The sequence below is a fragment of the Cylas formicarius genome, unplaced genomic scaffold, assembly GCF_029955315.1.
Source record: "Cylas formicarius isolate icCylForm1 unplaced genomic scaffold, icCylForm1.1 PGA_scaffold_8__14_contigs__length_24414737, whole genome shotgun sequence".
In the NCBI taxonomy this organism is placed as follows: domain Eukaryota; kingdom Metazoa; phylum Arthropoda; class Insecta; order Coleoptera; family Brentidae; genus Cylas; species Cylas formicarius.
This window is the reverse complement of record NW_026844361.1, coordinates 7,163,652-7,176,529: the sequence shown is the minus strand read 5'-3', so window position 1 is coordinate 7,176,529 and position 12,878 is coordinate 7,163,652. Positions and strand designations below refer to the sequence as shown.

Below are 12,878 nucleotides of genomic sequence, written 5' to 3'. Positions count from 1 at the left end.
GCCAAATGATGCAGCCAAATTGACCAACATACGTACAGAAGAAGAAGAATTCCTTTTACGCGACAGCTGCACATGTTTCTAGGTTAAGTTACATTTTTGGGCATAATTTCAGCCCCCAAACCGTTAAGTTTGACGTTCTCGAAATGTCAATGTTAGCAGAAAGGAGACGAAAGCAAAAATGGTCCTTAAATCCACGCGGAAAAGACTGGGCGCAAGGTTGTTGTCATGAAATCACGCTACGGGCTTCCCTCTTAATCTTTTGCTTTTAGATACCAACAAATTTGGCCAAAAAATGTTGGAAAAAATGGGTTGGACTTCAGGTAAAGGTTTGGGGGCGAAGGAGAACGGCATAACCGAACATGTAAAAGTAGCTTACAAAAATGACAGTCAAGGAATGGGTTATAAGGAGACAAATGACCAGTGGACTGCCCACGAGGCGAATTTCAGTGCTCTTTTGGAAAGTTTATGCGGTAAGAGAGTGGAAGAGGTTCAGCTATCATCGTTGGAAGAGAAATCGCAAAAATCCAGAGCGAGGGTTCATTACAAAAAGTTCACTAGGGGTAAAGATTTGAGCAGATATTCCGAAAAGGATTTAGCCAATATATTCGGCAAAAAGAGCTTGAAGGAGCTTAGAAAACCATCTAAAGAAGTTGAGGAGGTGACAGATAACAAGCAAGTTGAGGAAAAGAGTAGTTTTTTGCTTAACAGTGGTTTAATGTCTGATTATTTTAAAAAGAAACTACCAAACTTTGGCTCATTTAATGGTAATATTGTTGGCAACAATGGAGTCTTGCAGAAACAGCAATCAGAGTCTGAGAGCGAGGTTAGGCCCAACGGTGAACTGGATCTTAATGACAAGCAACAAAAATTTATCTCCTATATTGATGAAAGTAAAGTAAGTAAAGCCAGGAAACATAAGAAGAGAAAGCTAAATAGTGACACTAATGACATGGCAGATAAAGAATTGAAAGAAACTCATGGAAAAAAAAAGAAAAAGAGTAAGTCAAATATTCCTGAGGGAGTGAACAACCCAGCATTTGATCCCATGTACAATATGCCTATAAAGTTGGAAAAACACTCATTGGACCCTATTGAGGAAATATTGGATGATACCCTACCATTGGAACCAGAACATCTTGAAGTAAATGTACAAATACATGATGAGGAAGGTAGGGTTACAAGGAAACAAGCTGCTAGTTTGCAAGGGAAGGAGAAAGAGAAGATTGAAGAAAGCACACTGAGAGCAGATAGTGGTATACAAAATTTAGATCTTTTAGACTCAAAAGGTGAATGTGAGGTAGTAGGCAAAAAAAAGAAGAAGAAGCATAAAGATAAGGGAGTTGAAAATCCCGTGTTTCAAATTGTTAGTGGAGAAGAGGATGAGTTAATGCAATTGGATAACCCTTTTGAGGTTAAGAGTGAAGGGAAAAATAAAAAGAAGCGAAAACGGACAACTGAAATAAAAAGCGAATATGGTTTGGATAACCCGGTATTCAGTGAAGACCCTAATTTAAATAACGACCTTATGAACCAACAATATGAAGTTAAAAGAAAAAAATCAAAAAAAGAAAAGGGATTGGATAACCCCGCTTTAAATTTATCCGACAGTATTGATGACTCTTGCGATTTGGTGTTAAACATTGTTTCGACGCCAGTAACAGTGAAACAAACAGAATTGAGTTTTGCTGAAAGTTTAAATACACAGAAAACCACCCAAGTGACGAGGAGAAAAAGTGTCAGGTTTAGCGACGTTACCCGTGAAAGAATTATTCCCACCAAAGAGCAACTAAAACTTATGGAAGATGACAGTGTTGAAATGGAAGACAACGAAAGCTTCGATATTGAAGGCAGGCTTAATGATAGCACAGACAATTCTCGCGTCTTCCACGTAAAAAAAAAGAAAAAGACTGCACATGGGCTGGACAACGAAGCTTTTGATCAAGAAGCGAATAATCTAGAAGAGAATATAAATTCTATTGCCGATACCTTGGATCAGTACCAAGCAGAGATTGAAAATGATATGAACGAGGAAAAAACTAAAAGTTTAGAAGTTTCTGATATAATGATTGGGGAGGTGGGTAATCCCCATGGCCAGAATGAAAAGTTGCCCGACGGAACTGTAAAGCTCAAGTTCAAAAACGTCAAATTTGGCAAAAATGCCAAATATGTGGACTGCATGCTGGGGCCTAAGAAACCTTATAAACACCTTATCAAAGGTGACATCATTTTGAATTTCATGGAGACCAATTTGCACGAGATTGAAGGTTACGCCGCCAAGGAACCTTGATTTTTGTCAGTACTTTTTTTCACCTATTGTTTGTTTTAAAATATATTACTTTAAAGTGAAAGGATATAGAAACATTTTTGTGACATCCTAGAGTTTCCCTCCGCCTATGCATTTGCGTCTATAAAAGGCAATGCTGGGTAATTTATGTAAGTTGAGCTAAAAAAAAATTCAGCATTCATTGAACTTAAATTTACCAAATAGTTCATTATACTAAAATCCTCAGACTAAACTTTGCGCTATAAAAGCGGTTTTATACTTTTTATAACGAATAATAAAAATAAGGAAAATTTCTTACCCATTTAATGCTTCCTCTGGTTATTTCCAACATGTTTTATGACTATCTGCATCTGAAAATCAGTTTTTCGCAGAATTATGGACCACTAATTATTCTATTAAACTCGCACCATGGCAAAATATCAAATTGAACAAAATTACCACAGATAAGGTAATCTAAGTGTAAAATTATAAGCGCTACGACATCTAGCGGCTAGTTCAAAAGGCAGGCGCGAGTCGCCGGTAGTTCCAGAGATTCCTACTAGGTGGCGCGATACGATAATTAAAAGCTCGATCGCACGAAGCAATGTTCCATTAGCGTACAATAACAAACAAATATTAGCATCATTGTTTCATTTGTATTATTATATTGTACATTATTAATATCAGAAAACTGTTTAATTTCGTTTGTTATGAGACTTTAGCTCTTGGGCAGTTTTTTCACGGAAACTCGACCGGACTAACAAACGTTGATCAATATCGCGACGCCAGGCGTCGCCGTCGAGGGCGTCGACATCGTCCCGCTCGCGTAACAATTTGCGAGTTGTTTTCCGCGGTCGTAGCCAACATCCGTCAACGTGTACGGTGCCGAGAATAATGAGCGCAAAGGTAAGCGACGAATTATTTACACAACACGCATGAAGATATGTTTGTCGTTACAATTTTAAGTGGCCTGCGAAAACAAACGACACAGTGTCCGGAAACTGGCACTGCTTGATTGCTGCTTGCGTCAAAACAAATCGGTCGACTGGGATAAGATTGCCGAAATTTTGGAGCGTTAAAAACATTCGGCAAAGCATCAACCAGATTAGCCCTAACATTGCTTTCGGTCACTATCCCTTAAGCTCACAGTTGAACCGTTTAGATTTGTGGCCAGATGGAAACCACGTGATCTAACTGTCTAATACATGGGGTGGGAGGTGGGATGTTGATAAAGTACGTGTGAGGACTTTGCGGGGTGAAATAAGCCTCCAAATTCACTTTTAGATATGTTTTTTTAATTTGATTGGTAATTGGCGGGAACTTATCGCTTTTTATATGGGGGGGGGGTGTTGATGAAGTACGTGTGAGGGGTGAAATGAGCCTCCAAATCCACTTTTAGATATGTTTTTTTTTAATTTGATTGGTAATTGGCAATTAGTAATTGGCGGGCACTTATCGCTTTTCACTCAATTAATTACTTAATTAATAATGAAGTAATTCCAGTTGTTTTGCTTTTTTTTCAAGCAGCCATAACATTTTAGCACTGGATTATTAACTTATTCGCGTGTAGCCTTAAATTTCAGATACTCACTAGCATTTTGCGCCGTTTCTCATACAATAAGCTACTTATTCGCGTGTAGCCTTAAATTTCAGATACTCACTAGCATTTTGCGCCGTTTCTCATACAAAAAGCTATCACCATACACTTAACTAGTTTTTTTTTCCTGAAGTTTATTGGAATCTGGGCATATTCTGACGAAATGCTGAACAGGTCTTTACTGAAAACTGTCAGCGGTCCTGTTGGTTGTTCAACGGCAAAGCAGAAAGCAGAAAAAGATGCCAAGTAGGAGATTGCGTATTTGAAAAGTATATCAAGCATATGTTATCAGTAAATTAATCATTCCTTTGAAAGTAACAATAATATATATAAAAAAACATAATATTTTTCGAATATCAAAACCCCTAAAAAATTATTTTTTAATAGACTATTGAATTTATAGATTTTCAATTTTATAATCTGTATTCCATCCATACACTCATTATTCCACTATGCATGATAATTCAAGCTGTTTTTGCAAAAATATTTTACGTTTTCCACTAAGTGTGCGCGTAAAGATCGTAATGGTCGACAACGCGCTTTGCGCATGCGCATATCGAATGTTGAACCATATAGCTATGAGATAATAGAGCGCATGCGGGTCTGAATTGCTACATTGCCGTAATTTTTCTGGAATACTGATTAATTTTTATAAGAATGCAACATCAATCTCTGAAATGCGAACATAATTGGCAACGCCGGGATAAGTAATTGTTATTGTCACAGAACAGTCAGTGCCTTGTGTCATTGTTTTTGGTGTCGTCAATATTTCCGTAGCGTACTCACAAACTTATATAATTTGTGCTTTCAATGCTTTGTTGTTTTACAAAATTACAGCAAATGTGGCAAATATGAGAACCTAATAGGATCTTAGAGAAACCGTGATTCCTACATTTAACAAACTGGAAAATACATATACAGAAATTACTAAACAAAAATCCCTACATTTTTAAGTACACTTAAAATATGTTTTAGTATACAAGAATTACATGAAATATAAGAAAACAATTAAGTTACTAGAACAAGCATAAGAAATACCCATTGTCAACCACTGTCGATTGGAAGTGCTTCTTTTTCCACTTAGATATTTTTTGTGCAATATCTAGCATCTCAAAGTTAGTTCAATATCGTTTCGCGCCGATTTACAAACAAAAAAAATCGTAAAAAATAGCTTACATGAAAAAATACATGTAGAAATTGCATAGTATTTACAGGGCTCAAAGAACAAAAACGCCAAATTAATTACAGAATTATAGTGACGTCGACGCGAGTGCTACCATTTTGCACTGCCTTTCCACACCTTAACTCCGTTTTTGCCTGAAAATTTAATAGAATTTCGACATATTTTGCGAAAATACTGCCGTAAAAACGGTGCATCCAAACATGGACGATCTGTCAGCAGCCATGTTGTTTGTTGAAAGCCGCAAGGTCCAACGTCAGAATTTGCCATTAGAGCTGCCATTGGTTAAAAACGAAATTTTACATCTCGCGCATGCGCACGTTGAATTTAACTTTTCAAAAAAAAATTACATAGTTGCTTCATGAGTTCCTGAACTGTCAGCATTGGCAGGGCCTCTATATGTCCAGTAACTATATAGTCTTGGGACAATAAGTGCCTTGATTTAACGTCATCGGTGGTAGACGAGCTTTATTTCCGATTAATTCAGCACTGTCGACAATCAAGCCCCGGCTACGGCTGACTCGTAATTTTCGTGTTTTAAGCAGTTCCGTACTCGCGAAGCTCCGAGTCGGAGCCGCGGCCCTCTAGATAGGACGCGATCGTTTCGATATAGCCGCCGAATGGTTTCCCGGATCCAGGGCGGCTTTGCGCGCGAGTGACACATCAAACGAGCGACCGGCCGCGTCGTTTGGTGTTGACAGATGTGTGACGTGTGTTGTTGTCGCTGCGGATTCCGATTTTATCGACGACGGTGACGATTATTGGGATGCGAGGGAGCCAACATGGCAGAGATAATTGGAGACGCGGTACGGAAGTGACTCGGGCGGCAATTTCGAAATTTATAAGCGCAAACCAAGAGAAACGATTAAATTTATATGTATTGCGAAAAATTAGGGAAATGATTGTGGTCAATCTAGCGCCGAACAAGGATGGGTCAAAATTCGTTTAAATTTGAATGCCGACTGTTTATGAAAATAATATCACAGCTTAAACTTTTTGTGAATTTTTCCTGCCTTCGGGCACTGCATCCGTCTTGCTGACGTTTCGCTAAAGACGCGTCTACCTTCTTCAGAGTGCTGTCTGAAACTGAGGGTCGATTGGTTTGCGCGTACGTTAAATCACTGCCAATGACAGTGGGGAGGGGGATTTAATTGCTTCACGTATGACCGAATCTCAACCTCTTTCTTGAATAGATGATGTTCAGAAACTGCTGATGTCGTTGTTTGTCGAAGTCCCACTGATCTCCTTTTAGCTGCACGATATACTACACACATCTGTTGCTTCGAGAGCAATCATCTTATGTTTAACCGATCGTAGATGTTGCGACATTTTGTAACGTTTTTTCAAAATTTTTTTTTATGTGTGCCTATTACGGGCTCAATTTGCTCAAGCGCGTCTATTGAAGTGTATTGTTTGCTCGAACGTATGATATCTTGATGTGAAATGTGTTCATTCTTGGCTAAGGGATTCGGATTGAAACAGTTAAAGCCAGAAGGAGTCAGCTGTTTATAAATGGCTAAAGTTAAAAGTGTTGTGGCGTTTAGACTCCTTAGACTCATTTCGCTACGATGACTTCCTTTACCAGTCTGTTGAGATGATCGTTGACTGATGCTAGCACACTTTGGCAGCTGTACGCTGGCAAAGAAAGCCTCTCATGCAACCACCTAAAACGAGCATCTGACACTATTTATAAAATAAAATATGGTATATAAATTACATAGACATTCATTCAAAATGGTAGAGTTAAATTGTGAAAAAAAACATTTTTAATAATTTTAACACTGCTAGAGTGAAGTCAAAAAAGAAATACATATATACAATTTGATAGGTACTAGTTTTATGATCGGTCTCTATTATGATATAGGTATTGTTTAAGTTTTTGTTTGAATGAAGTTAGTGAGGTGATTGATCTCAGTTGGAGAGGGAGTTTGTTGTAAGCCTTGATAGCATTATACGTGAAACTGCGCTGGACCTATGCCGAAGTACGTTTGGGAACGGTAAACAGCCCCCTGTGACGAGTATTAACCGAATGAATATCTGATCCACATGTAAGTTTGTCAGAAAGATACGTCGGGCGTTGGAGAGATATTACTTTTTAATTAAGACTAAAAACTGCGGTTTAAAACGTTCGTCTAATGTTAGTCAGCGAGAATCCTCTAGGCTAGTAGATATGTGATCAAATTTACGAATGTTGTATGAGATTCTGAGACAGGCATTCTGAAGACGCTGAAGACTAATTGAACTGAGGTGGCTTATTTATCAAAATAAATAAGAACTAAAAGTTCAGATTTTCACGACAAATGTATTTGACATTTGATAAAGACACGGTGTTATCGAAACAATTGTCATGTCATAATATATAATTTCGTGAAAATCTGAACTTTTAGTTCTTGTTTATTTTGCTGAACCTTGTCCTTTTTAAATAGGGCGGGCCAGTAAACAACTGCTCGGAATATCTTTATTACAGTAGTTAATCCGAAGCTTCTAAAACGATTTCTGGATTAATGCAGACCCATTACATTCTGCAACCGGCCGTAAGAGAAAGTCATTTAAGTAAATTTTGGCAGCATCTAGACTAATTATTTTTCCTTTCATCATGCGGTTGAGAGGTTTTAGGAACAGGAGTGTAGCGTATTTCCAGGGTTTAGGGAATTTGTTAGTAGATAAACACTTATTAAAAATATACGTAATATGCGGCAAATGTTGGGGGATAACGTGCAATATCATCTTTAATTTGATGTATTATTATTCCTACTTTGTTAGGGTTGACATTAAAAAATGAAAGTTTTTCTGGATTTATTTAAGTCTGTTTCATGGGTATTATTATAAAAGTATTGATTAAGTTCATTAACATTCGCAATATTTGAGACATCTGTATTTAGTGAAGGTCCGGAGTAGACATTAAAATATCTAAGTATACGCCGGAAGTTTTTTGGATGCGTAAGAAACTTGTGTTGTAAAAAAGCCTTTTTCTTCGGCTTAACATTCATATTTACAAGATTTCTCAACTCCCTGTATTCAATCCAGGATTGTTCGGTTTTCTGTTTCTTATATTTAGACATGTTTCAATTTTATCATTATTTTTAAGTTTTCCGGGAGCCAAGGAGCTGGCGGTTTTGTTATCTTCGCAGTTTTTAAAGGAGCATGCAAGCTGAACACCTCCAGTAAGTTAGTATTAAAAACTTCACCACTTTATCAACGTCAGTTAGTTCGAATATTTCATCCCAATTAATATTATTTAAATCAAACAGAAGTGGGATTAGCACTTTTAGGTAACATTCGGACAGTGAAAGTGACTATAATAATCGCGATTAGTGCAGGGGTAAATAAATGCGTTACTGTTCGATCTATGAACTGCAATTGTGGATTTATGGCCTCTCGAAAGAAGAAGAGAAAAAAAATGGGATTCAGTCTTTGCAAAAAGAGTAGATTTATGGGAGTCATGAGGAATATTTTGTCACTTAAAATTTTTGCTGTTTTGTTGCTATGCTATGTTGGACGGTTGACTAGGCAAACGATTGGCTCTATTTCCTTCCGGTCGTCATATTGGATCGAAGCGCTAATCTTTGTCGTTACCCTATAGTACTGAAATTTTCTATAAACGGCCTTCGAAATATTAGGCACGGACAAGTGGTGGGCATAAAGCAGTTTGATATTATAATAGTTTAAAATGTGACAAGTTGTTCCATGTTTCGCTCCATCTTCGGCCGAATAGCTAAGAACCGTCTCACTGGTTCTTTGAAGCTTCAATTTGGCGAGATCTTTCCTTTTTAGTTAGCACGGATTCAGATTGTTTTTTTTTTTAAGAAATTATTGCATGTAAATATGATGGCCAATGACTGAACGACTTTGAGGGATGCAATAAGCAGATGATGCGTTTTGATGGAATTTAGCAAATTTTATTATTTATGACTGATCGACTTTATGACGACCGATATTATATTAGAACAAAGATTTAATCAAATTGGGTATCGCTATTCGTTTTTGGTTTAAATGATCTATGCTTTAATTGGGAATTAAATGTCCTAGTTTAAAAAAAGAATGTTATATTTTTTTATGGATACGGATTTACATGACAGTAAAAAATTTAATTCATTTATAGTTCAATTAATAAATAATTTTCGTATCAGGAGTTCTACTTATTACCGAAAACTCGGGTAGCTTGGAAATTTGCTTAAAAAAAAGACAGGCGCACCGATTGATGGCGGTAGTGGAAATTGACCATTTTCGCAAAATTGATTGACTTACAGCAAATATAATAAGAAATGGTTGTAAATTCTAAACCACTTAACATTATTCAAACCATCGAATTACAGAAAGACTGGCAGGTAGTATGTAACTCAACGATCCGAAGAGGCCCTTTTAAAAGTTATTGTGACCATAAATGGCAATGAACTTGTTCCCATTGAAACAAAACAACAATATTTTTTTCAATACAATGGAAAGAAATATTTTTTTTTACTTTTATTTTATCTCATTCATGACATTCGGAACTTGGAGAAGGTTTTATAAAAAAATTATAAACGCTATTAGTTATGTATAGTGCAATTGAAAAAATGTTTTGTTAATTGTTTATTTTGGACGACAAAAGTATCTCACCTCAGGTATACCATTTGCATTGGCATTTCCAATAAATAAAGTAGCAAACGTGATACCATAGAATACGCCTCTGTAATCATAGATGCATTTACCAAATTTTAATTGTTATATGTTCTTGAATTGCCGAAGTAGTTTGTGTTTAAACAATCTAACAATTTGTTTGGTGCTCTTTCTGGCATCAGACGTGGAAGTGGTTTTCTAACAGTGAATTGCAACTATTTTGTAGCGAAATATAATCTTGAATTGTATTTTTTTGCTTGTGGCACTACTAGTGGCTAACGGACAAGCACAGAATTATGCAAATCTTCAATTATCACTTAAGTGCACAAAACATGAGCTTATTGCACAATTTTTATTCGGCAGATCAGTTTACTCTTTGGAATTACAAACATTGTTACACTAATAATACTGCGGTGAAATCTCCTTCACTCTCTGAAAGTTGTTGATTTAGCAAGTAAAAATATCGATAAGATGGCAAAAAAAAGAAAATCAAAATAAAAATAAAAGAAAAGTTGGAAGAAGCTACTGTAAAGTCCTTTTCAGTCGGCAATTTCGTATATTGTAAAACAATTTTAAAAATGGTCGTTGTCAAGTTATTGACATAGTTCAAAAGTACGTTTTTTGAATGTGCTTATGATCAGCTTATTCGTGTGCCTGATGAGGTAAAGCGGAATAAGGACATGAAAAATGAGTAACGGAATGAGCCTGTGTCGACGAATGCTTAAAAGAAATAGGTAATATTTCGATAGACGAAATTCAATCCGTCCTGGCTAAACTAAGTAAAAATAATTTCGGATTATTTATTTTTTTATTATTTATCTGGGACATTGCAGCATTTTGGTGGTTTGTTTGGCGGAGGCCAAGCAAGGATTGGTGGCATGGATTTCTGTTATTTTACTTAATAGGGCCTATGTGGTGGAGGCATATGTTCGCCTAGTGTTGTTTACCCAGTAAGTTACTGGAGATGTGTTGTTGCCTGGTTGGTTTACGTGAAGGTATGTCCGAAAGTGATTGTTGCGATAAGCATTGCTTGATTGGAGAGGCGTGTGTCGTCGAAGGTGGTTATCCCGATAAGCATTGCGTTATTGCACGGGCGTGTTTCGCCAAAGCTAGAGGCCCGGTGTTGCCTAGTTTAGTTAAGATGTGTCTTACTGGAGGTGTGTTGTTGGCTGATTAGGTTTACATGAAGGTAAACAGTGTGACCCAGATGAGGCGTGTATCGCCGGAGTGCATTGCTTTATTGGAGAGGCCTGTGTCGCCGAAGGTGGTGGTTCCGATAAGCATTGGTGGAGGGACATGTGTTGCTCGAGGTGATTGTTTCGATAAGCTTTGCTTGGTTGGAGAGGCGTGTGTCGCCGGAGGTGATTATCCTGACAAGCATTGTGGTATTGACAGGGCGTTTGCCGCCAGAGGTAGATCCATATTCCAGTAAAGAGCGTTTTACTGGATGATTGTGGTGGAACCAAATTGCAATGTTCTTGATAGCTGATGCTTTCATAGGTCTGCCAAATAATATTACATTGCAACTTGCAAGTAAGCTGATTTTGGTTTCCTAGTAAAGTTTTTGTATAGGTAAAGCTTTGGAGGTTTAGATGACCACCAAATGCCCGAGGACGTGCAGTAGTCAGTATGGCCGTATCGGCGCCCTTAGCTTTATGTGGTCGATATTTTCCCATATTTCGTTTTGGGTGTTTAGATTGTTTATTTTTGATTCGTATTATTTATCGATCTAGACTAAATAGTTATAATTCTGTCATTCTGATTATTATAGATCCATGGGAACGGAACGCGGCGCGGGGGAAGACGATAAGTCGAGTCGAGTGTAGCTCCGATAGCCGATGAGCGGTGTGTTGTGCATTCTTTTAATATGTCCGAGAAGTCTAACCCATGTCGCCTCGCTCGCCGTCAGAAACCGCCACTCCGGGTTTATATTTCTTTTTTATTACTTTTTTTTTTCGATTATTTCTTACGATCTCCGACATACATATATGCAAATATATATCTAATTGTCGTGCTCCAGTGCCAGAGCCTGTTGAAGTTTCTTTGTCGACTTACAACGATGTTTATCCAGATTATACGCGCATGCATATTCATGGCGCAAGTCAAAACCGTTTTCAAAATACGTCGTTATTTTAAAACGTAACACTTACGTACGTGTCAACCTCGGCGTCAACCAAGACTCCACCCTCTTTGATCGCGTGGGTCGTGCCCCCAAGGTCTCCGATAATTGTATTAGCTGGGGATTCTCGGGACGCAAAAGGGACAAACCAAGGGCAGCGATCCGGTCGAATTACACACCAATAATTTCGATTTAATTTACATGTAAAACGCGCGAAGCCAACTCGGATGGGAACGGGGTCGAGCAATTGCGTCAAATATAGAAAAATTAGATCGGCGATTGACGTCATCGTGCGTGAAATATAGCGAATAGTTCGGTGGTAATACGATACGTGTTCGGCTGTGGGGCTATTACGTTGGAAACAAAGCTAATGATGGGGGGCACTTGCGAATACAAATAGTATTTATTTATTTGCAACCAACATGCTTACAGTCCAATAATAGATTACCAAAATAAATTATGGAAGGACGCGAAAACTATAATTATTCACAATGTCATCATATTCGGTCAATCTCTAAGAACAATCCGATATTTGTAAGGAGATCGTTATTTGGGGCGAGACAAGAATAAAAACGTCACTTAAAGAGAGGTCCCAAAAATATGGAATAAGCTACAGGAAAAAAGGCGGCTCCTCTGATTTTTTGTTTTAATAGTTAATTTTATGTGATGGACATACTTTATCTTTTTATCTCTGCAATTAAGTAAGGTACCTGTTAATTTTGTAGATGAATTGAATCCATGTGAATAATACAGGAACTTATGAAGCAACTATTAAAAAAAACATGCGCATGTGCGAGATTCCAAATCTCGTTTTTAGCCAATCCTCAGCAACCAATATGACCGCCGACAGATCGTCAAAAAATTTAGATGCGGCATTTTTACGGCAATATTTTCTAAAAATATGTTTAGGCATCGTTACCTAAATGTTCGGGGAAAATGAGTTAGAGGTGTGGAAATCGTTGTTTAGACAGAAAATGGGCTAAGTGCAGGTTAGTGCGCGGAAAATCATAACCTTCTCTACGAAGAATATCAATGCCACCTGTGGCGCATGAATTTTTCCTGTAATAGGTCCACTATATTATCTAATATCTATATGATTTGAGTATATTTGCACGAAAGT

The 12,878-nt window shown here is 37.5% G+C and overlaps 2 protein-coding genes across 3 annotated transcripts in view; both read left to right on the top strand.

The window, feature by feature from the left end:
• The first annotated feature begins 42 nt into the window (after positions 1-42).
• On the top strand, positions 43-2,400 carry LOC132706383 (G patch domain-containing protein 4). The gene is made up of 2 exons (XM_060677693.1): positions 43-216; positions 270-2,400. The coding sequence occupies exons 1-2, from the start codon at positions 144-146 to the stop codon at positions 2,285-2,287; spliced, it is 2,091 nt and encodes a 696-aa protein (XP_060533676.1). The 5' UTR covers positions 43-143; the 3' UTR covers positions 2,288-2,400.
• A 633-nt stretch (positions 2,401-3,033) lies between these two features.
• The window catches only part of LOC132706325 (endothelin-converting enzyme homolog), a 33,671-nt gene continuing 23,826 nt past the window's right edge, over positions 3,034-12,878 (top strand). Inside the window, exon 1 of one of the 2 annotated variants that reach the window (XM_060677599.1) lies at positions 3,034-3,169. In XM_060677599.1, the coding sequence (XP_060533582.1) occupies positions 3,158-3,169 (12 nt within the window). In that variant the 5' untranslated portion in view covers positions 3,034-3,157. Of the gene's footprint in view, positions 3,170-5,583; positions 5,847-12,878 lie in introns of those variants that run through there. The other variant, XM_060677598.1, reaches the window with a different exon arrangement.

Excerpts from the sequence above, each read along its gene's own strand:
- LOC132706383 (XM_060677693.1), top strand. The coding sequence starts at position 144 with ATGTCAATGTTAGCAGAAAGGAGACGAAAGCAAAAATGGTCCTTAAAT. Across the intron at positions 217-269 it reads CGGAAAAGACTGGGCGCAAG|ATACCAACAAATTTGGCCAA; the intron begins GTTGTTGTCATG and ends TTTTGCTTTTAG.